The sequence below is a fragment of the Thunnus thynnus genome, chromosome 2 (assembly GCF_963924715.1).
Source record: "Thunnus thynnus chromosome 2, fThuThy2.1, whole genome shotgun sequence".
Classification (NCBI taxonomy): domain Eukaryota; kingdom Metazoa; phylum Chordata; class Actinopteri; order Scombriformes; family Scombridae; genus Thunnus; species Thunnus thynnus.
The window spans coordinates 12,934,324-12,955,109 of NC_089518.1; the positions used below are offsets into that span (position 1 = coordinate 12,934,324).

Here is a 20,786-nt window from a genome sequence, read left to right on the forward strand (position 1 = left end):
CTTTGTCATTTAGATGACATTGATTCCTGTGAGAAGTTCATCTGTGAGTGTGACCTGAAAGCAGCCAATGTACATCACAAAGGCAGACAGTAATGAAGACCCCAGTGACCGCTGCAAGTAAGCTGAGGATATGCAGTCAGGAGAAACACACCCATGCTGAAGAGTGAATCTTTATTTAAAAAATAAATAAAGAGAGAGCAAGTGTCACTGCATTCATAATTATTGTTTTATTATCTATCAAAATCCTCACAGGTGATTATGCAACTTTCAGCCCATCTTTGCATCTTAATTACAAACTATCAGAAACATCATTTCTATCAGTCTTGAGTTGATTCATCTTTTTCCAACAAATTTTCTTGTTTGTGAAGGCTCAGCAGCTTAGAGAGATTCTCTCTCTCATGCCCTTTTTTCACAGATGTACTTGTACGACAGGTTACAATCTGCGTCGTTCCACAGCTTGCGTTTGCGTATTGAAGAAGCGTGGAGCTGCCCGCAGTCCTCTCCATTTATCCTGTAGTCCCAGTTGTCAGGCTGACCATCATCCCAGAACCTGAGCACACACAGAGGAAGGAGGAAAAAACAAATTATGTTACCTGTAGTGATGACTTCCCAATCACTTGGTTTGTGCTTTTTGCAATCATTATAGCTTCACACTTTTCTTACGTTGGGGTTGAATTGAAGTCAGTCCCATCCACCCAGCTCCAGTGGCCCTCATGTTCTCGCTCCACAAGTCCAATCCAATAGTTATACTTGATGTCAACAATTTTTGAAATGTAGTCCTAGAAATAAAATAAAATAGCAACAGTTTATTTTTAAGAAATATTATGCTCTGTATGTGTGTTCCTTATCAGCACCCTATGTACAATCATAGCCAGTGGACAGCTCTACTGGAGACCAGCTGGTGCAAACTTAAACTTCACCAGTTCTTCCACGTTGTTCAGAACCACCAGGTGTGCCCCGTGTGCCCGGCACTGCTCCTCCGCTTTGCTCCAGGTCACAGCGGTGGTAGACAGCAGGTAGCAGCTGGTGTGGAAAGACACCCATCCTTCCCCACACGTTCCTGGTTTGATGAAGGTTAAGACAGGTCAAACATGCTGAGTGAGAAAAAAACCCTGAACAATGATTTTATTGTATTCAGTATTTAAGTATTCAGTGTTCACCTCTAACTGGGGCAAGTTTCTGTAAAAGGACATCCTGCACAGTTGTTCCACCTTCAGCTTTGGAAGCTACAAAAAAAAGTCAATTTTATGGCTGCATCATTATATCAAGTAATATAATTAACATGTGATTATATATTACCTGAACTGGACGATGAAGTCGGTATTCTATGGCTGATTCTCTCAAGGTGAAGTTTGACTTCAGTGACTTCCTTGTTTAACTGGGAGACTTTGAAAAAAGAAAAATGTTATATAATAAGATAAATCATGTGAAAACTATTAATTGAGGCAGCTTTACCAGAGAGTGGTGTGTTTGAAGTCTTACATTTTATCCCAGTTACCATCAGCAGAATTAAGAGCAGCAGCACCAGGACGCCATAGAGAGCAGAAACAACTACCCTCCTCATGCCTATAAATAAGGCCAGATGTTTCTTTTCATAGTTTAAGGTGACATTTGAAATGATTAAATCAAAATCAAATTACATGTATATATTATTTATTATATATATTATTATTATTTTACCTCCTTGTATAGTCATTTTCGGCTCTCCATGCAGAGAGCTGTTAGTCTCAAACTGGTGATACTGAGACTCCATCACTGAAAGAGATCAGATTTGTGTGGAAAAGGGATCTTCAGACTCTTTAATGCTGTTAGTAAAAACTGATATTGTTTCTGGCTGCAACAGCAACTTAAAAAAAATCTTAAAGTACAGTCATTACAGTCATTTTCAGATCTCAATGTCCAATGGCAAATAATAGGTCAGCAAAATCTCTTTTGTTTGTTCTCAGGCCAAATATGTTAACTATTAACAACTTACTAAATAAAAATGACTTCTGCCATGATTAACTGTGTAATACACAATAAATTCAGCTAATTTCACTAAATGCTTTGCTAAATTTAAATTAATAATATATTCATTGATTTATTCAGTGCATAGTAGTTTGTAGGTGTTGTACTGTAGGTGTTTCATGCACAAATGAAACACCTACATGATTTATAATAAGTTTATCTACACAGTTAAGGAATGCATAATGAATTTAATAATTACAAAAACATTTCAGGTACAAATATACTTTGCCAATAAAGTGAACGTTTATCACTTACCTTCATCAAGCAGAATATCTGTATCTCTCTGGTTGGACTCTGACCATGAGAACACAGAAAGTCCTCCCCTTTAAAGAGAAATGCTTCTGAATTTCAATTGCTGGAAATGTTTTTTTTTGTGTCTACAATTACTCGGTTTTTTATCAAACATTATTCACTGTTCCATAAGCAGAAATAGGTAAGAGTTTGTCCCATCCCCTATAATGTAAAACACTAGTAATCACTGATCTAAAGCTCTAAGAATCTAGATAATTGCAAAATTACCTAAACAAAACCACACAAATGAATTTCTTCTTCTTTTTATTTTCATTGTATGTTTGAATTACCTGTTTGTATGTCTGTGAGTAAACAGGAATCTTAGAACAGTGGTTCCCAACTTATTTTGTTTGCAACCCCATAACACAAAGCAAGAAAAGCCTGAAAAACATAATTTTGTTTAACAAATGATTCATGTACCTTAACTCCAGTACACACCTTGTTTCCTGCTGATTATTACTTGGAATACCATGATTGCTTTAGTGACACAACTCAATGACTTTACATCAGTGCCTGTCAGTATTATTGGACTATCAGCGTCTTCAGTCATCACTATTGTCAAATGGGCAAAACAACTGGAAAACAAATAAACTGGACTATAGGTCATATTGTCAACTCTAACCTTTACAAAACTGTCTTTCATTACAAGGCACACACTTTACACACTTTGGTACTGCTGCTACAAATGCAACAACTGTATTTAAGCTTCTGCAAACAACAATATGCCCACCACCAAATGTAATTCTGTCATGTGCAAATTTTATATTTATTTTTTATTGCCACCTTCTATGTCTTGTCACTTTATTTGTGACTATTTTTGTCCCAATAACTTTGTAGTTACTATTAATGTTGATGTAGTATTAAATACCCTTTATTTTAGTTTTTTTCATGCTTCATATAGTAGATGTTCATATTGTATATTTTTTTTTAAAGTTTTTAAAAACCAGCAGGTAACTGAGGTCTTCTGACCAGGGCTTACTGGTTGTCCTTCACTCTCAACCGAAAACAAAAGGTGATCATGCGTTTGAAGTTGTGGCTCCAACACCGTGGAACACTCTTCCTATACATGTATGATTTTGGTCTCTGTTGATGCCTTTAAAAAGCAGCTGAGGACTCATCTATTCAAACTGGCCTTTGTCACACCTCGTGCTGTCTAGTGTCTGTAATTCTGTGTGTTTTTAAGGTTTTTTGTTGCTTATGTTTTATTGTTTTTTTTGTTTGTTTGTTTTTACTGTTTTATGGTCTTACTTTTTTTTTTTTTTTTTTTTTTTAACTATTTTACTCTTGTGAAGCAGGTGTCAAAGATGTCAAACTAAATAAACTTTACTACTTACTAATAGTTACTTATCCATGCATCTGTTCTTGTCTTTCTTTCTTCTCTTCAATGTGGAGTCAGAATATGTACTTATATATTTATATTCTGACTCTACATTGCGTTGTAGTGTTAGTTTATATTTCTCCACATTGTATCCATCACATCAAACATCAAACTTGAGTTTTCTGAGTCTCTCTCTGCTGTTCACACTCTCGCCACTGAGTGACGCGGTAGAGCTATTTGTGCGTCACCTTCACGTGACCTCTCTATACATATTCCTTCCGGTCTCTGCAGTCGTCAGTAGAAAGGAAAATGGCCGCTCTCGGACGCTTCACTCAGATGTTGCTGAGGTCTCCTTTGACCCAGACCCGGCGTCAGCTCTCTGCTGCTGCTGCCGGTCACGGCGAACAAGCAGGTAAATATGGCACCACATTATGACCCGCATGTTGTGTTTAATGTAAATTTCTTCTACGACTGCGTGTTTAGTTTTGAGAGTGACCTTGCAGAGTTAGCATTAGCAGTAGCTTAACATCCTTGAGCGGGCACCATGTAGAAGAAGCTGCTCAAAACATCCGCTTCCTAACCTTAAGATACCGTCACTTCAGCCCGTAAGTTAACTCAGAAAGTCTGTCTTTCAGCTTATTGCAGTTTGGTATTTACGTGGCTTGAATGTGGAGCAGCGACATGACACTGAAGTTAGCTTCTGATTCGCAGCGTCCAGTTCAGGGTGAAGGGGAAAGTCAGGGAAACAAATAATGATATTTAGCGGCGGATTCTCCGTTGTTTCACTACTTACATTTATGAAAAAGTGTCGTAGTAAAAGCCTTAAAACTGTTTAAACTCACTCATTTGTTGATCCTTTCATTTTGCTCATGAAAACTGAAAGAAGGGCGATTTCAATGATATTTTTCAATCCAGACCACAGACTCCAGGCCTCGATCATAAACTACTAGCTATATTTGAAATGAAGTCATATTTTAAGAAACATGTCTCCAAGTTATCTGATTCCAGCGTCTTAAATGTGAGCATTTTCTGCTTTCTTCAGTCCTCAGGAACAGAATACTAAATATTTTTGGGTTGTGAACTGTCGGTCGGGACATGACAAGTCATTTGAGGACGTCATCTCGGGCTCTGATCAACATTTTTCACTATTTGCGATCACTGTTCCGCGAAGCCCAAGATGCAGCTTAAATGTCCTGTTTTGTCCACAACCCAAAGATTTACTGTCATAGAAGACTAAAGAAACCAGAAAATTTTCACATTCAAGAACCTGGAACCGGAAAATTTGGGATTTTTTTTTTTGGTCTTCAATAAATGACTATAAAACATTAATTGATTATCAGAATAGTTGGTGATTAATTTTCTGTCACCCGACTAATCGTTGCAGCTGTACTAACAGTTATACTACCTAAAATCTTGCCTAATGTCAGCAGGAGGGATGCACGCTCTAAACAACATAAAGAAACGTCATCTTCTCATGTCCCATTTTATGTTCCCCTCTTTATTCTCGGCAAACCTTGTGTCCTTGAATTCGTAATCGTTTTGTTATATGAATCATAATTTCTTTGTTCTCCAGCCAGGACATGGAAGATTCTCACTTTTGTGGTCGCCTTTCCTGGTGTTGGTGTGTGCATGTTGAACATGTACCTGAAAGAGCAGCAGCATAGCCACGAACAGCCAGAGTTCGTCCCTTACTCCCACCTCCGCATCCGCAGCAAGGTCTGACTTAATTCACATTCCAGTCTTAAGTATTTTGATCATTATTTTTACTTAATCGTGTGTTTTCTTATTGTGTGTTCTTGCAGCGTTTCCCTTGGGGAGATGGCAACAAAAGCCTTTTCCACAACCCACATTTGAATGCCCTTCCTGATGGCTATGAGGGCCATGACGAGTAAACCCTCCCTCCAGACCTCATAACTGGAACAGGGACCAGTCCTCCATCTGCATTTCTTACTGGACCACACTCTCATTCACAGTTTACCCTTTTCATTTTTCCTTTACCTCTGTGCTCTCATCATTGAGCACCTGAACCAATAGTTTCTTTGCTCTGGACCACTAAACAGAATGTCCGCTTAAACTGAACTGTCATAAATAAAATAACTATTATTATTATTACCTCAGTTCATGTTTTATTTCTTCTGTCTGTCCATGTGTAAATGTAGTGTTCCAGGTTTTTAATTTCTAATTATTGTTTAAAGGAATAGGTGCTTCTCCATGGAAGACTTGCTTGCTGGCTTACTGAAACACTCTCATGGCTTATTCGGGCACTTGAAAATAGATCTTAACCATTGTTAAAGTTATAAGTAACACTGGTGCCGGGTCAAATGTCACCTATGAAGCAGGCCTGTGCACTAGTGTGCACAGTAATGAGTTCTAAAGCACATGCATACCTTTTTAATTTTACCAGAATTTTATGCATTTATTAGATGATGTGCAACAGAAAAATGACCAGAACACATGATTCCCACCCAGCACTGAAACAAGAGGGGTCAACCTAAAGATGAGTTGGCATGCTTAGAAATAAAACCAGTTTAAAAAAGACAATACAATAAGTAAGGATGAAGCAATCTATAATAAGCATATCTCTCACATGCAAATCAAAATCAGTGTTCTTTAACTCACACATGTATAAAAGAAATATACATACCCCATTGGGGGGGGGGGGGGGGGGGGGGGGGGTATTTCTCTGTTTTGTCGTGCATCCTGTAAGACATTCTTTCATAAGCAACAACTTTTCCTAACTCAGTCACCCAGTCCTTTAAAGGATGCTGTCCAGGTGTCTCCCAGTTCCTAAGAAGGATTTGCTGTCTGATTATTATAGCCATCTGAGTCCAGTCCTTTTATATAAAGTTTTGGACAGAATACAAACTGCACATTTATGGTTTTAACAATATAACAGTAAATCTTCATCCAGAATTGATGAATTTTGGGGCATATCTACAACGTATGTACCAGCATACCTTCATTTCCCCTAAATTTCCAGCAGGATCCAGAATGTTTTAAACCAAATCTATGTAACCTACTCGGGGTCCAGTAGAGATGATGTAACATTTTAAACTGTACAAGCCTTACCCTTAAATATCTTGACTTAATTCAGGAGTTGCTACAAATTTAATCCCATTCCCAAATCATCATGGATCCCAAATAAGTTCCTGCGTTGTTTTGGCTTGTTTTTTTTCCCCCCATCTGTTACTGTGGGACAAATTACACCATATCATGTCTTACTAAATGGAGTATGGCAATGTTACACAGTATAATTAATTCTAAGCATATCTCCACCTAACTTATGCTTATGCTTTCTGTCTATGATTGAGTTTTAAATATTTTTTTTAAATATATCATTTTATTTATGCTGGGATCAGGTCACATTTACATGTTATGTGTAACATTTCTTCCCTCCTTTTAGAATCTTTTTTTTCCCAGAAAGAAAAGAAAAAAAGACAAATCACACACACACCCCTCCTAAAAATAGTTTTAAATGAAACCGAAGACACTTTGTCTTCACAGCAGACATTTTGACATGTCACAGTAGGAAAAGCACATGTGTAAATAATAAAATGAACTATGGCTGAATTCAGTGTAGCTGCTTAGTCATTGTTAATGTTATGGGCCCTTCCTGTCATGACAAGTCAACTTATCAGTTGTGATAAAGGCACATTAAATCATAAAGTAGCTCTATGTGTATAAATCTAATACCACTGAGGTCAGGATCTGCACAAAGAGGCCAAATACAACATGAAGTGAACTCGGTTATATCTCTAACTGTTATAAAAAATGGCACATTCTCCACAGGGGAAGAAAAAAAACAAATTAAAACCAGTGTCTGTCAATATTTCTCTTGTATCATTACATCCCAGACCTTTACATGTTGAAAACACTACAAATACTATACCCTGTCCATGGAGAATACTCCAGCGTTGGCTGCCAGCGTACCTGCCCCATCATAACCTCAAATATTTTCTCAATGGCTCAAGTGGCCATTACAAAAGGGAGATACACCATCATGAATGTGTAACAAAAGAAATCTTTATTACAGAATGAAACCAAATGTCATCAATGAAACCAAATTAAATCAGTATAAAGTGCCAACTGAACCAAATTACAGAATGTGCTAAGTAATTAAAGTGTGAAGTGTGGACGTCAGTGGTCTCAGTAGGATGTGTAAATGCTGAATGGTGTGTGTGTATATGTGTATGGGTGTTGGAAAGAAGAAACTAACTAAGGCAGCATATCAAAACCAAAACAGAACAGGTGTCTGAAGGGAGAAGTAGCAGTGGCTTAAGTGGGGACACCAGGCCAGATGTTCGGGGTTACTCCAATCATTCACCTGCAGGGTGAGGAGAGACACAGGTTAGTAACAGATCGAAATCCCAGATTACCCAGGGGACATCACAGGTGCAGTTTATTGAACTGCTTGACTGTAGGTAACCATATTAAAAATCCTTAGGTTTAACCTTATGTGGTAGGTTGCCAGTGAAAGAACTATAGAACTGTTGATATTTTGGTACCTTTTCAGTTGTTGCTTTATAGTTGTGTCCTAATCTGTCATTATGATATAATTTTAGTCATTTAGTTATTGAATTAAATTACCATGAAGAACAATGCTCTAAATTGGACTCACACGTGACCTGCTCTTTGTGGCAGACTCCACCTCCTTGTTGTGAACGCGCTTTAAGCCGAATTAGAAAATCCAGGGTTAACAAAGCTCGCTGATATGCAGCTTCATCTGACACTTATCCTTTCCTCATTTGCGTCGCTTCAGACCGTCTCTGATAAGGTGAAGCGTGCCGGAAAGACCTGCCGCATCGATTAAGCTCGGGTTTATCGCGTTTCACGATCGTGGATCCCGATTAGATCACTAAATCTAGCATTGAAACATCTCGGATAACTGCGCGCGCCCGCTCTGCCGTAAAGGGAGAGTAGTCGCACACCGAAACCAGGATTACAGTCCATGAACACAGAGAGAGGTGAGGAGACCTGGTACCAGAGCTCTCAGATTAATCCATTAAACAAATCAATAGTTTTGACTCATCGTTTTACATTTGCAGTGCCTTTATTTATTTATCTATTTATTTATTTGTGTTTTATAGACTTCCAGACGATGAAAAAACACGAGAGGGCGCATTTTTTCAGCTCTAAAGAGCAGGGGCTCATTTTGAAGTTGTATGAAGAGGAAAAAGAGGTTTTGACGGCCAAATCCAACACTACAAGTGCCTCTAAACTGAGGGAAGAAGCCTGGCAGAGAATTGCTGATAAAATAAATGCGTAAGAGCATGAACTCACTCAAGAGTGGATCATTTAACTTGATTCATAACAATAATTCAGCTCCTAAAATTGGGCTTTACAATAATGACATAGTACCGCAGTAGTGGGAGAACTGCAATAGTAAAAAATGCTCCATTACAAACAAAAGTCCTGTATTTTAAATCCTACTCAGGTAAAAGTACAGAAATATTATTAACTAAATTTACCATTAAAAGTATTGTAAATAATCCTCTGTGACTGATGCATGAAATTAATTTAATATATTACATTATTAATACCGATGCTTAAATGTGTAAGAAACACCTTTACTGTTGTTGTTTTACTGATGGTTCCCAACATAGGGGTTGGGCTCCTCCAAAGGGTCACAAGATAAATCTGAGGGGTTGTGAGATGAGTAATGGGAGAGGAAAGAAGAAGAAGCAAAGTTCTGATACACAAATCTGTTTTCATCTCAAATCATTGATTTTTTTGGCGAATCATTGGATCATTTGAACATCTACTGAAATTAAACCATGTGAGAAGTTTGGAGAGAAACGTCTCTTTGGTGGAGCTGTTACAACTCGTAGATATCTGAAAAATGACAAGGAGCCACAACTAGACACTGATTTTATAGAAGAGCTCACAGGTAAACATGATAAAAATGTTGGAAACTACTGGTTTAATACCAAACAATGTGTTGTATTATATGAAAACTAACTAGAAAACTAATTACAGTTTGTATTTTGCTCTAAAATGTAACGCAGTAGTAGCATAAAATGGAAATACTTACCTAAAAATTGGACTTAACTACAGAACTTGAGTAATGTACTTAGTTACAATCCACCATCACAATACTGACATTTGAAATTGTATTTTTTCATTCTCAGGGTATCTGACAGCGGCTACAAAAGGACTTGGCAGCAAGTGAAAGTCAAACATAAAAACATAGTGCAAACAGGTATCCTTGTTATTGCAAGTCAACATTTCCCCTGTACTTTCCAGGGGAGTATTTTAACTCTCAAATCTATCCTTATGCAGCAAAAAGAAGAAGGGCTGGCATGATAAAAGATGGCGGGGGTTCAGCAACGCCGTCGCTGACCTCCGCAGAGGAGGACGTGCTGCAGCACAAAGACAACACGCTGAGGGTGGAGGTCATCCCCGGGGGAGCCTGTATTGAGCCCCTGACTGGATCTGACAGCTCTTTTATCAGTGGTAGGTGTTCTTTATCGCTTCTGTAAAAACATCTGGGATTTCTCAGGACCTGATTCAAATCTGGCCTCCACCTCTGCAGTGTCAGGCCACCCTGTCCTCCTCCTGCCTGTAACTAAGACTGAACCTGAGAGCTTGAGCAGTGATGAGACTGACGTCAGTGACACTAATTTAGAAGGGGTAAGCGCTTCTAAACATGTATCTTTTAAGGCGTTTGTTTTTGAATACTTAACATATGGAAGTTTGTTTTTTTTTGCAGGATGTGCACAGTAGTAACTTCCAGGAGAGGGCCAACTCAGGATGTGCTACAGCTGTTGGCAGAAGTGCAGAGGTGAGGTTCAGGTGTCAGAATTGGGTGGCAGTGATGACGAGGGGTCAGAACAGTGTAAACACAGATATTGTTTCTTTTACAGAGGCAGACAGATGATGTAAAGGCCCTTTACTGCTGCTACCTCAAAAAGGAGATTGAGAACCGCGATCAAGAGATGGCATACAGAGCACTTAAAATGAGGAAGTTGGAAAAAGAATTATTACTACTCGATAAGCAGCTGATGTGACTGATGTGTTTTTATTTTACTGTCGTATTATGTTATAACAATATTTGATTTATTTAAGGTTAGACCATTGTAATAAATTCCTCAATTCACATGATGTGTTGTATAACTTATATGTTTCTGACAAATCTGCCATTAGGTTCCAGTTTGCAACAACATGTGACCCTTTCCTCATGTAGCAGTATTGCACCGCGCAACTCTAAACATGCAACAGTATACAAGTCATCTAGTGCAATCCTCAGACTGTGTCAGTTGCCCAAAGGTTATTTCAATCCCAGCATTGTCTCGGCCAGAGTTGTCCCTAAGCCGGCTCGAGGCCCAGTGAGGTTCAGGGTGGAGGGTGATGAAGACAGGCTTGTAAGTGGAGCCCCCTACGGATCCACTGCATGCCCCAGGAGGATTCCAATCATCACATGAATTATACAGTACAATTGTCAACTATAAGACCACTGATACACACTGGTTGTGTTGGCTCTGTACTCCAGCACACTGGATTTGAAATGAAAGAGTGAAACAATGAATTGCTTTAATTTGATGGCGCTTGGATCCACAGGAGGGTTGTGCAGTCTGGTCTTCAGCAAGTGAAACACATGCTTAGTTGGATTTAGGTCAGGTGACTAAATTGACTGGTCAAGACTACTGTTGTGATCACTTCGCTGTAAAGCTTGTGATGGAGTGTGGAGTCACAAGTAGTCTTAAGTAAACACATAACTGGTTTCCAGCAGCAGCAGCATAGATTCTGCTTTATTTCCACTGTATTATTTGCATTAGACTTGAAAATGTTTTTTTTTACACTGTGAAGGTCTTTCTCTTATTGAAATACCAGAGGAAAACCTCACTGGTCAATATTGATTTTTAAATGTAATGATTTAATGACCAAGTTTATTTCTTTTTCTACAGTCACACTCTGTCACCCTGTTTCTGTCATCTTTTTACAGGCGGGTGAAAATATTTTTTTTTTTTAAGGCTCTGTTTGGTTTTACATCACACCATCACATCATACCTGTTTGATTTTGAAAACTATTCTTTTGCATATTCTGCGTATTTTTTTTTGCACATTCTTTCTGCATTAGGTTTCTCTTGCTTCTAATTGTTTATTTTAATATATTTATGAGTTAGTTTTTTTGTTAATTTGATCTTTTTTCTTTGAATTTTTTTTAAATTTCATTTATTTATTTATTGTTTTGTATGCACTGGCTACAGCATAGAATAGTTTGAGAAATATAAATTGAGATGATGAATCTTGTGGTCCACAAGGTCTTTAATGGGGACATCCAGTCCACAACACCAAACTACTACTATTACTACTACTACTACTACTAAAAAACGTCATATAAAAATTAAATATAAAAAGCCCCATATGGCACTGACTTGAATTGTTTTGCTCTGTTACATATAAACTGTTATTTCTGGTAAAATGAGGATATTGGGGGGGAAAAGTCTGGGGCTCATTCGATAAAGACAGATGTGATGAGAAATCCTGAACATGAACTGAACCCCACAGTGTCCAGATTCTTCAGTGGCAGGAGCAGCATGCAGGTTGCAGTCAGTCTGGACATCCTGCAGCAACACAGTGTGGTCGGCTCTCATGCACGGATGTTTGGAGGAAAATTCAAAATGGCGGAAGGGTTATCGACATTACTGGGAGCAAAGAGCCTGCTATCTTCCCCCTCCAACGATCACGAGTCGATCTAGGATATAGTCTTGAATCCTGACTTAAGAGTCCACCTCTGCAGACCTGTGTCCTGAGCAGCTGATTGCAGTTTATATGGTCGAGCTTTAATCCGGTCATTGGCTGACAGAGCTGTGCGCGTGCACGGTGAACTTCTGAAGACGTCCTCAATCGAGCATTGAAAATAGGATTAATCATGGCTTCAAAGGGGAATTTACAGCAAAGCGTTATATGTTTACGTCTGATGTCAGTTAATAGCTCGGCTATATATTCGGTGTAAGCACGTGACATTCCCTGAATTTAACATGGATGTCCGTGTTTCTCTTTCTTTATAAATCAGTCAAATATAAGTCAAATATAATTTAACTCAAGCAAAAACATTACAAACAGAAGTCAAGCAGCTGAGGTTATTTTCTTACATCTGTTTATTTAGTTGTAGCCTGTTCACAGTTGTATCAGTAAAATGAAGGCTGTAGACTCATTACCCCAATGTTCAGGTGACTAATAATGACAAATAAAGGTCAGAGCCAATTCCCCTTCAGGAGACACATCAGCTTCATCACATTCAGAAGTCACATTTATCTTTATTACCTGAATTCATTCATATGAATCTAATCCATGTTCTGATGGTGTAATTGTTCCACTGAAACTTCTGCAACATCTGATAGTATGAGGAGGTATCTCTCATGTCTCATACAGGCTTTTTGAAGTAACATCAAATGATTCTGGTTATTTGGTTGTTGTCATGTTCCTCTTGCAGATGAATGTTCATTTCCATGTGATGGTGTCTGTCTGTCTACCTCCAGAAAAATAATCTATCCATGAGCTGAAGTATCTGTGGTGAAATACACATTATATACAGTTTCACCCTCTTTTGGCTGTAAAGGATCTGTGACAGGTTAAACTGGAGAGGTTGATGAAACCTCCAGACGGACCAAATGGTTCACATTATTGCAGGACATATGAGGAAATGATCAAGCAACATGCACATTAAACTTGACTTAATTTGAAACCAGGTTACAGGTCAGTCACATTTCTATTAAAAGCCACGTTTAGGACAAGGTGAACATTAAATTGAACTGTGTGCTCCTTGAATGCTGCAGAGTTTACTCAAAGATGAGCTGACTGGGTTTAACTGATTGAGACAGGCCTCATTAAAAAAGGTTGACCTGAAGGGCAGAGTGTCTGAAACAACAGCAGTGACCTTCTGTGTGACACAAACAAGCCAAACACTCATTTAAGTCAGACATGAGCACTGAAAGCTCTCGCTAATTATACCAGTGTGAATGAAACTGTATTTAACCTTCTGCTGTGAATGTGATTATTCACACTAGTTATACTATAAGTGTGAAGATAGCAGTGAATTATAGGATACTCCAACTTTCTTTCCCTTTCTTTCATGGATGAAAACATTATAGTGCACTGGTCCTTAATTATGGTCTTTTTTTTTTTTTTTTTTTTTTAAAAGCCACTTTGCTACTATGTGCAACTAAGTAATTACATTTCCTCAAGTTTGTAGACTACTCTGGTACATTTTTAAAGTATTTTTACTTCACTTGAGTATTTCCACACTGCACTTTTACTCCACTATCTGACAGCTATACTTGGTAGATCAAGATTTTATGTACAAAGTATAATCATATTATAAAATAAGATCCATTGCTCCAGAACATAACACAGTACTGCATCAGTAATAATGAAATCAGGATCAGATTTATTTCCAAGTAGCAAATACAATGAATTCAATGTGGTCCAGATGTCAACAGAAAAAGCAATAGACATGAACATGAAACATTAAACACAAACACAAACATAACTGTAAGAAAAGCACTGTAATTTACATCTCTGTGTAGTGGGGTGCACTATGTGCTGGCATACTGACATGATAGAAACTACGTGTGTGCAAAAGAGAAGAATATAAATAGAAGTATAAATACCAATATAGATATGAATATAAATTTGAGTGTAAATAAACTATGTGTGTGTGTAAGTGTGTGTATTAACAAGATAATAACGCTGTAAATGAATGTAATTTTACCACTGCCACCACTTACACTTAAATTATGAATATTTGTATTTGTAACGGACTTTTATTTATTTATTTTTTTACATGGACTTGGTGTCACTTTTACTCAAGTAAAATATGTAAATACATCCTCCACCACTGCTTATTATGGCGCGTTGTTTTGTGAATGGCGCACTGGTTTGTCCCAGCACGCTTGCCGTACTTTCACATGACTGCCACTGCGTGTGACTGACCTGCATTCCTCCAGTGGCAGTAGATCTGCCAAACTGACTCATTTTAATGGCCATTGGAGTATAAACAGTGGCTGTAAACACTTGTCCCTCGCTGTCGGGCTTTGATATGTAGTAAATATTGTTTCTAGCTGCACTAACAACAAATAGTCTGCGGTGTGAGAGGACTTCTGACTCGGACTCGGACTCGCAGCTGAAACATTCACTTCTTCTTTCTGTCTGAGTGCATCCTCAGTTTGTTGGTTTGAGAGTAACTTACATGGGTACGAGATAACTGATGACTGGAGAACATCTGGCTTTTTCTGGGCTTCTTGTCGGCGATGGCGGAGCTTATGCCGCCAGACTCAATAAGGTAAGATTCAGTCTCTACTTCCAGTTTCATAGCTGGAACAACTTCAACCTGCAGACTGGACCAGAAAACAGTTACAGATCTGTGGTGCAGACCACTCCACCACTCTGATCTGTCTGTCTTCTGCTAAACCCTCTAAGCTGAATGATTCCTATTATTGTTGTTGTTGTTGTTGTAAACCAAACCTGATTTTTTTTGCATGAAACCTGACCTACACATTATAGTAGATGTGCTGCCATTCACAGTTTGCAGGCTTCAGAGTCCACCCTGACTGCAGATGTTGCTGTTTCATCTGGTACATCAAATGTACTGGAGCATCGCAACAGCAACTTTGAATGAACTGATGTCATAAAACAACATCTGCCTAATGTAATTAGCCTGCAGGCTGCATTTACGGAAACCAAACACATCGCACTGAAGCCTGTGAAAATTCTGTTTCCTTTTTAGCCATGACATGACAAATTCAGACATCTCTTTGTCTATTTATTTGGCAGGTGTAGATATTTTTTCCTATACGATGGATCCAAGGTCAAAGGAGAGGGTGACCCTACAAGAGAGGGAATCTGCTACTTCTATCCTGAAGAGGTTTGACTCCCACAAACTGTTGCCTAATATTGAGGAACTTTGGTGGTTTATATTTTCAGCCACAGGTTTTAGTTCTGTCGCTGTAAACTTGATCATCTCTGCATGTCTTCCTGGCAGACCCCTGTAGATCGGCAGGAACTGCTCTGTGGCCAGCTTGCTGGCGTGGGCCGCTGCGTCTCTGAGCTTTCCTCCTCTCCTGTTCGCATACTGAGGCTGCGCCGCAACAAGTTCGCCATCCGCATGAGAGATGACTTCTTTTGGGTGAGTGAGCTCACAGGTGGTCCAGCTGCAACTTTACAAGCCATTTCTGACTTTGTTTTGTCCTGAATATGAGTCTTTGATAGTTATTTTTTCTTTTACTCCCAGGCTCTGGGCTGTCCAGTGGAAGTCCCCACCGTCAGTGTCTGTGAGCTCCTGGATCAGCTCATAAACCTCTTTTGTTTCTACAATGGCTCCGTCCGCCAGAGCTACCAGGTGCAGTCTTCAGCTGTCAAAGTTCTCCCAGAGTAGTCTTGTAGTTCAAAAGTCTGACTCGTCCCACAGAGATAAAGAGTCTATGTTCTAAGGATGACTTGCATCCGCATCAAGTCAAAGATAAGAGTTACAGACCAACATAATTACAGCAGTTTATTTGAACAAAATCACAATAAAAGAGAAACAAGGCTTTATTTATTATCAAACCAGCAGGCACTTCGGTTTAGTTTTATATGATTTTTGGCAGAGGATCAATGAACTCAGATGTATTTTATAAACATTTCATGCAGCTTTGATGCCAGAAAGTGATTATCTGTCTCTGCATATTTTCATTTGAACTTTTTTCACCCTTTAGCTTAACAGTCAGGAAACTCTGGCTGCTCGATGGGCGCTGTACCTCTCACACCTGCAAGCAGGGTCCTCAGAGCTTCATCACATCTTCAGCTGCTTGAGGACCATTGACTCAACTAATGTACGTATGAAATGTTGTCTGCAACTGACCAGCATTGCTGCAGCAGATAGATATCTAGAGACAGGATATAATTATGTCACAATATCCTGTGTCATTGTGCAAGTGTGCAGCTACAAATACCAAGACACACATTTCTCTGTGTTTATTGTACTTGAGGAATAGAATCTGATGTGCAACCAACGTAATGCCAGTAAATCCAGGAAATGTTACCTATTACCAAACTAAACTATTTGCAGTTTTAATTACACTGTTAATGCTTTCTTCCTTACATTTAAAGCACATTTAGTCAAATCCCACGTTTGGCACAATTCTCCAGCATTTGCAAAGCACATTCTGAGATGGGCCAAGTCATATGACACAATAGATGACATAACTTCAAAAACATCATTTGTCCACATGCACAAATGTGTTGTGTTGTACTGATAAAGGTATTATCTTATAACTTGTATATTTTTCGCTTCTCAGTTTGTGTACTTTCAGTCGGTTATAAGTTGATTTTTTTTTTCCTCAGGTTGACCCACTTCTGCTGCTTAAAGCTGCCCTCATTCTTCAGGCCTGCCAACGCTGCCCTCTAGTGTTAGCAGGCTGTATTCTCTTCAGAGGAAGGTGAGCTGACATTCTGACACTGTCCACCTCTCAGATAAATAAAATGTTCTTAAACCAAACTTTTCTCTCTTTCCTCCACAGAGTTGTGAGCACGCAGATGTCCCCAGATCTCACAATGAAGGTCATGGTTCATGAGAGTGAAACACACAACAAGGTGTGACATGAGATTTAGACCAAATCTTTTCTCACCAAGGGCTTCCAAACAGATGGACATTTATATAGATGTGCATAACACATTTAAAATATCAATCAAGAGCCTGACCACTTATCATTCTGCTACATTATCTTTCACTAATTAATTTTTACTAAATAATGACTAGTAAAAGTGAACGACTTTGAAAGCGACTTTAGTTAACAAGTGATTTACATTGTTTCCTACAGACATTTTCATAAAGGCACATTACAGAAATATTATCTTGGACTCTTGCTGCAGTCCTTAAAGGAATAATTTGACATTTTGGGATATATGCAAACTCACTTCCTTGCTAAAAGTTATATGAGAATAAGATGCCACTTTCATGCTTGTACGCTAAATATGAAGCTGATGCCAGCAGCTGGTTAGCTTATCTTAGCACAAAGACCTGAATAAGGGGAAACAGCTAACTTGGGTATGTCCAAAAGTATCAAAATTCACCTATCAACACCTCTATAGCTCTCTAATTAACATATCTCATTTGCTTAGTGTAAAAACAGCAATGTACCTTAATAGCTAGCTGTTTCCCCCTTTTAGCAGTATTTATCCTAAGCTAAGCTCACCGGCTGCTGGCTCCAGCTACACATTTATAGTACAGTCATATGAGTGGTATGAATCTTTTCATCTAACTCTCAGCAAGAAAGCAAATAAGCATATTTCCCCAAATGTTTAACTTTTTTTTTAAACAAAAAACGTGTTAAGCAACTGTCTCGATTTTGGTTTAGGCCCAGAGGCCCAATGGACCGAGCACCTCCAGCTCATTCGGTGGTGCTGTCAGCTCCACCACCGTGTTCTTGACCATGTCTGAACTTCAGTACCTGCAGTCTGCTCCTGTCGACAGAGAATTAGGGTACTGTAACTCCTTAATGAGATTCAGTTTACAGAAAGTATTTGAGTTACGCAAGCTCCTTAATTCAGGACGTTTGTTTAACATTTCCACATAATTCTTAAACTTTTTCCATCCTCCAGGTCCTATTCTACTCCAAACAAAGACACTCCCCCAAAGAAGACCCGCTTGTCAAGAACATTATCTGACACACCCTCCACTGAGTCTGAGCCATCTGATCCAGGTTCTTCCCAGTCTCCCCAGAAGGTGTCCTTCAGCCCTCAATTGTCATCGTCAGACAACTCAGTGATCAGCCCAGCTCCATCACAGGGCACCACTGATCCATTCCAACCCACATCGCACCTCGAGCCTCCTCTCTCAAATGGAAAACACTCCCATGAAGCAGAGGAGGAGGCTCTGGACGAGTCATATTATCACAGTTTTCACAGCAATGGTGATGGAGGCGGCCAGATACATGATGAAGGAGACAGCTCTGTGCTCAAAGAAAACTCCCATATCAATGGAGCAGATGGAGACGCAGTTTGTGGGACAGTATTTGACTTCCAAGGGACGGAGTCTGAGAATGACAATAAGGTTTTGGAGGAGGCCAGCGGACGTGACAGCGGGAGTGCAGAAGACCATCAGGCTAAGATGGGAGATCTCCCTCCTGTCCCTGGTGCTTCTGACGAGGCAGACGAGAGCCCGCTGGTCCCCATGACACTGTACCTGCACCGAGTTAAAGGCTTGGTACTGGCCCTGCTGGTGGAGCCTCACTTCTTGAGTGACACAGCTTCCATGGAAGAAGTGGTGAGAAACAACTGATTACTCTAATCCTTCATCACATTATTATGTTGAAAGTTTGTGAACACAAAGCAGCATTATGTCAATTTGAATCCAAAAAAGCCTTTAGAAAAAGTGCAAAACAAGCATCAAACACGACGTTGTTCTAAGTCAGTTCTCCCAGTTTATAAGTACATGAGTGCACTAATTTGCCTTTTAATGCAAATATATGGTTTGTCAGCCAGTCAGCTCTGCTTTTATGGTTTGTATTTAGTATCACAGTTGCCTGGCGTCGCTGAATGGACTGGAGGCCCATCTGAGGACCATCTCTCCAGGGGCCCCAGCTACTCCAGGACCCTACATCTTTGCCCATTTTGATTGCATTCAGAGCACACTGACATGTGAGGCCCCCACAATACTCTCACATTCAATTCCCTCTTTCACTCTTCTTGTATCTGTCTTTACTTGCTCTGCATCTTTTTTTTTTAATGAAATTCCAGTTTCCCAGTTTTCACTTTTCCTGCTAGAGTTAGTATAAGCTCTCTACTTGGGGTATGAGAGGGAGGGTGGGGGTGTCGGTAGTTTATGTTTGTCTTTGCATGAGCTAACGGCTAATTAGTAAGACTGTGATCAGCATTCCTTTGTGCAGTAGGCATGCCTGTCCAGGTTAATGTGGTGCAGGTACTGCAGCCTCTTGTTATTGTGTGTCTCTGTAGCCAACCTGTCTGGTCGACCAGGGGGAGCCCCGGAGCATCCTTTTGTGAGAGCCATATCACTTCTTCACTCGCATTTCTGTAACACTGAAACTCTGCAGGAGGCTATTATCAGGTCAGTACAGCAGTGATGTGCTGGTGGTGGTTGGGGGTTTCTTGCCTTTCATGGCTCCTTAAGTAGAAGTCGGGGGTTGGGGATGGATCTGTCAGTTCATCAACATCTATCATCACATCCCAAACAAATGTTCTTCCTCTACTTGTGCAGATCACACGCCAACCTTCACATCTACCGGAAAACAAAACCTTTCTATTGTTGCCTCTTTATTATGTTGCTCTTTTTCTGTTGCATGTCATCATTTTGTTTTACTTGAAATGTAAATGTGCCTGACATTTTCACCGCAGGAGTGCCGGCGTTGCTATCTATGGAACCCGCAGCGTGGCCCAGGAGACTTACTTCCTGCAGCACGGGGGATCACTGAGGAACTCGGGCATCCCTAACCACCAGGACAGCGCTTTCTCCCTACCCAGCAAGGCTCGACACAGACTGATGAAACACGGGGTTAACCTGCTCTGACACGATGGCGAGGAGACGCCCGCTCTCAGTGTCCGTAAGAGGGGAAGTATTTTGTTAAAAATCTGAAGAACTGTCCTGAGAGTAACCTTAAAATCAACAGAGAAGATTTGAGAATATGATTTAAGGCTTCCTCTGTCTTGTAGCTGCAGATGTTAACAGCTACCTATCATTATGGCAATCAAACTCACAGCAGAAGTTTTTATTCTTATTGTTCTATTTGTATTATAACTATGAATTTGCTATGACAATAATATTAAAGTTGTTTTGTTAAAGATGACATTTTTCCCACAGTAATAAGCTTCTGTTCACACACTGAACACATTTTGCAACTTTTTTTGCAACACAGTGAATGTAGTAATTGCTGTTGTATTTAATATTTAATCCTTCAGATTCATGCTTCTCATTACTGCAAAACTGTACGGTTTTATTACACATCTTCTAAAAAAAATTACAATAAATGCTTTTATTAAAATTACTTTGTTTTTTTTTTAAATCAGCTCTTAGGTTAAAAAGTGTTATTTAACTACTCTTCTATTCCTTTTTCCTTAAAAGTGTCATTTAAAAAAAAAGAATGTATTGTAATGTTACTGAGTAGGGGACCACTGTGATAGACTGTAGTGCATCATTAGTGGAAATTAAATGAATACGTGATCCTTTCAGTGTTGA

General features: G+C 39.3%; 4 protein-coding genes and 1 long non-coding RNA gene across 5 annotated transcripts; 3 read left to right on the forward strand and 2 right to left on the reverse strand.

Moving 5' to 3' along the window:
* Nucleotides 1-157: 157 nt before the first annotated feature.
* Nucleotides 158-2,324, reverse strand: asgrl1 (asialoglycoprotein receptor-like 1). The gene is made up of 8 exons (XM_067604105.1): nt 2,263-2,324; nt 1,681-1,755; nt 1,483-1,566; nt 1,300-1,386; nt 1,161-1,226; nt 921-1,060; nt 664-779; nt 158-550 (listed from the first exon to the last, which is right to left on the reverse strand). The coding sequence occupies exons 2-8, from the start codon at nt 1,751-1,753 to the stop codon at nt 397-399; spliced, it is 720 nt and encodes a 239-aa protein (XP_067460206.1). The 5' UTR covers nt 1,754-1,755; nt 2,263-2,324; the 3' UTR covers nt 158-396.
* A 1,548-nt stretch (nt 2,325-3,872) lies between these two features.
* On the forward strand, nt 3,873-5,728 carry cox6a1 (cytochrome c oxidase subunit 6A1). The gene is made up of 3 exons (XM_067604167.1): nt 3,873-4,028; nt 5,190-5,332; nt 5,419-5,728. The coding sequence occupies exons 1-3, from the start codon at nt 3,926-3,928 to the stop codon at nt 5,506-5,508; spliced, it is 336 nt and encodes a 111-aa protein (XP_067460268.1). The 5' UTR covers nt 3,873-3,925; the 3' UTR covers nt 5,509-5,728.
* A 1,889-nt stretch (nt 5,729-7,617) lies between these two features.
* On the reverse strand, nt 7,618-8,297 carry LOC137192758 (uncharacterized). Its single transcript, XR_010930628.1, has 2 exons — nt 8,204-8,297; nt 7,618-7,940 (listed from the first exon to the last, which is right to left on the reverse strand). It is a non-coding gene; the product is annotated as an uncharacterized lncRNA (long non-coding RNA).
* Nucleotides 8,298-8,314: 17 nt separating this feature from the next.
* On the forward strand, nt 8,315-11,344 carry LOC137192749 (uncharacterized). The gene is made up of 7 exons (XM_067603672.1): nt 8,315-8,580; nt 8,704-8,878; nt 9,745-9,815; nt 9,896-10,069; nt 10,149-10,246; nt 10,326-10,397; nt 10,480-11,344. The coding sequence occupies exons 1-7, from the start codon at nt 8,565-8,567 to the stop codon at nt 10,621-10,623; spliced, it is 750 nt and encodes a 249-aa protein (XP_067459773.1). The 5' UTR covers nt 8,315-8,564; the 3' UTR covers nt 10,624-11,344.
* A 3,165-nt stretch (nt 11,345-14,509) lies between these two features.
* Nucleotides 14,510-20,779, forward strand: hps4 (HPS4 biogenesis of lysosomal organelles complex 3 subunit 2). The gene is made up of 12 exons (XM_067603691.1): nt 14,510-14,900; nt 15,392-15,482; nt 15,600-15,743; nt 15,849-15,956; nt 16,312-16,428; nt 16,940-17,034; nt 17,116-17,188; nt 17,953-18,077; nt 18,197-18,860; nt 19,108-19,234; nt 19,550-19,661; nt 19,949-20,779. Exons 1-12 carry the CDS (start codon nt 14,869-14,871, stop codon nt 20,118-20,120), a joined length of 1,860 nt encoding a protein of 619 aa, XP_067459792.1. The 5' UTR covers nt 14,510-14,868; the 3' UTR covers nt 20,121-20,779.
* Nucleotides 20,780-20,786: the final 7 nt, after the last annotated feature.

What these genes read in the sequence shown, in the direction of transcription:
- LOC137192749 (XM_067603672.1), top strand. An exon ending in ATTGCTGATAAAATAAATGC is followed by an intron (nt 8,879 to 9,744) that starts GTAAGAGCATGA and finishes TTTCATTCTCAG; the next exon opens with GGTATCTGACAGCGGCTACA. An exon ending in TAAAAACATAGTGCAAACAG is followed by an intron (nt 9,816 to 9,895) that starts GTATCCTTGTTA and finishes ATCCTTATGCAG; the next exon opens with CAAAAAGAAGAAGGGCTGGC.
- hps4 (XM_067603691.1), top strand. Translation starts at nt 14,869, where the DNA reads ATGGCGGAGCTTATGCCGCCAGACTCAATAAG. An exon ending in ATGCCGCCAGACTCAATAAG is followed by an intron (nt 14,901 to 15,391) that starts GTAAGATTCAGT and finishes TTTATTTGGCAG; the next exon opens with GTGTAGATATTTTTTCCTAT. An exon ending in GGACCATTGACTCAACTAAT is followed by an intron (nt 16,429 to 16,939) that starts GTACGTATGAAA and finishes TTTTTTCCTCAG; the next exon opens with GTTGACCCACTTCTGCTGCT.
- cox6a1 (XM_067604167.1), top strand. Translation starts at nt 3,926, where the DNA reads ATGGCCGCTCTCGGACGCTTCACTCAGATGTTGCTGAGGTCTCCTTTG. An exon ending in CGGTCACGGCGAACAAGCAG is followed by an intron (nt 4,029 to 5,189) that starts GTAAATATGGCA and finishes TTTGTTCTCCAG; the next exon opens with CCAGGACATGGAAGATTCTC. An exon ending in ACCTCCGCATCCGCAGCAAG is followed by an intron (nt 5,333 to 5,418) that starts GTCTGACTTAAT and finishes GTGTTCTTGCAG; the next exon opens with CGTTTCCCTTGGGGAGATGG.
- asgrl1 (XM_067604105.1), bottom strand. Translation starts at nt 1,753, where the DNA reads ATGGAGTCTCAGTATCACCAGTTTGAGACTAACAGCTCTCTGCATGGA. An exon ending in GACTTCATCGTCCAGTTCAG is followed by an intron (nt 1,227 to 1,299) that starts GTAATATATAAT and finishes TTTTTTTTGTAG; the next exon opens with CTTCCAAAGCTGAAGGTGGA. An exon ending in TGAACAACGTGGAAGAACTG is followed by an intron (nt 780 to 920) that starts GTGAAGTTTAAG and finishes TTTTATTTCTAG; the next exon opens with GACTACATTTCAAAAATTGT.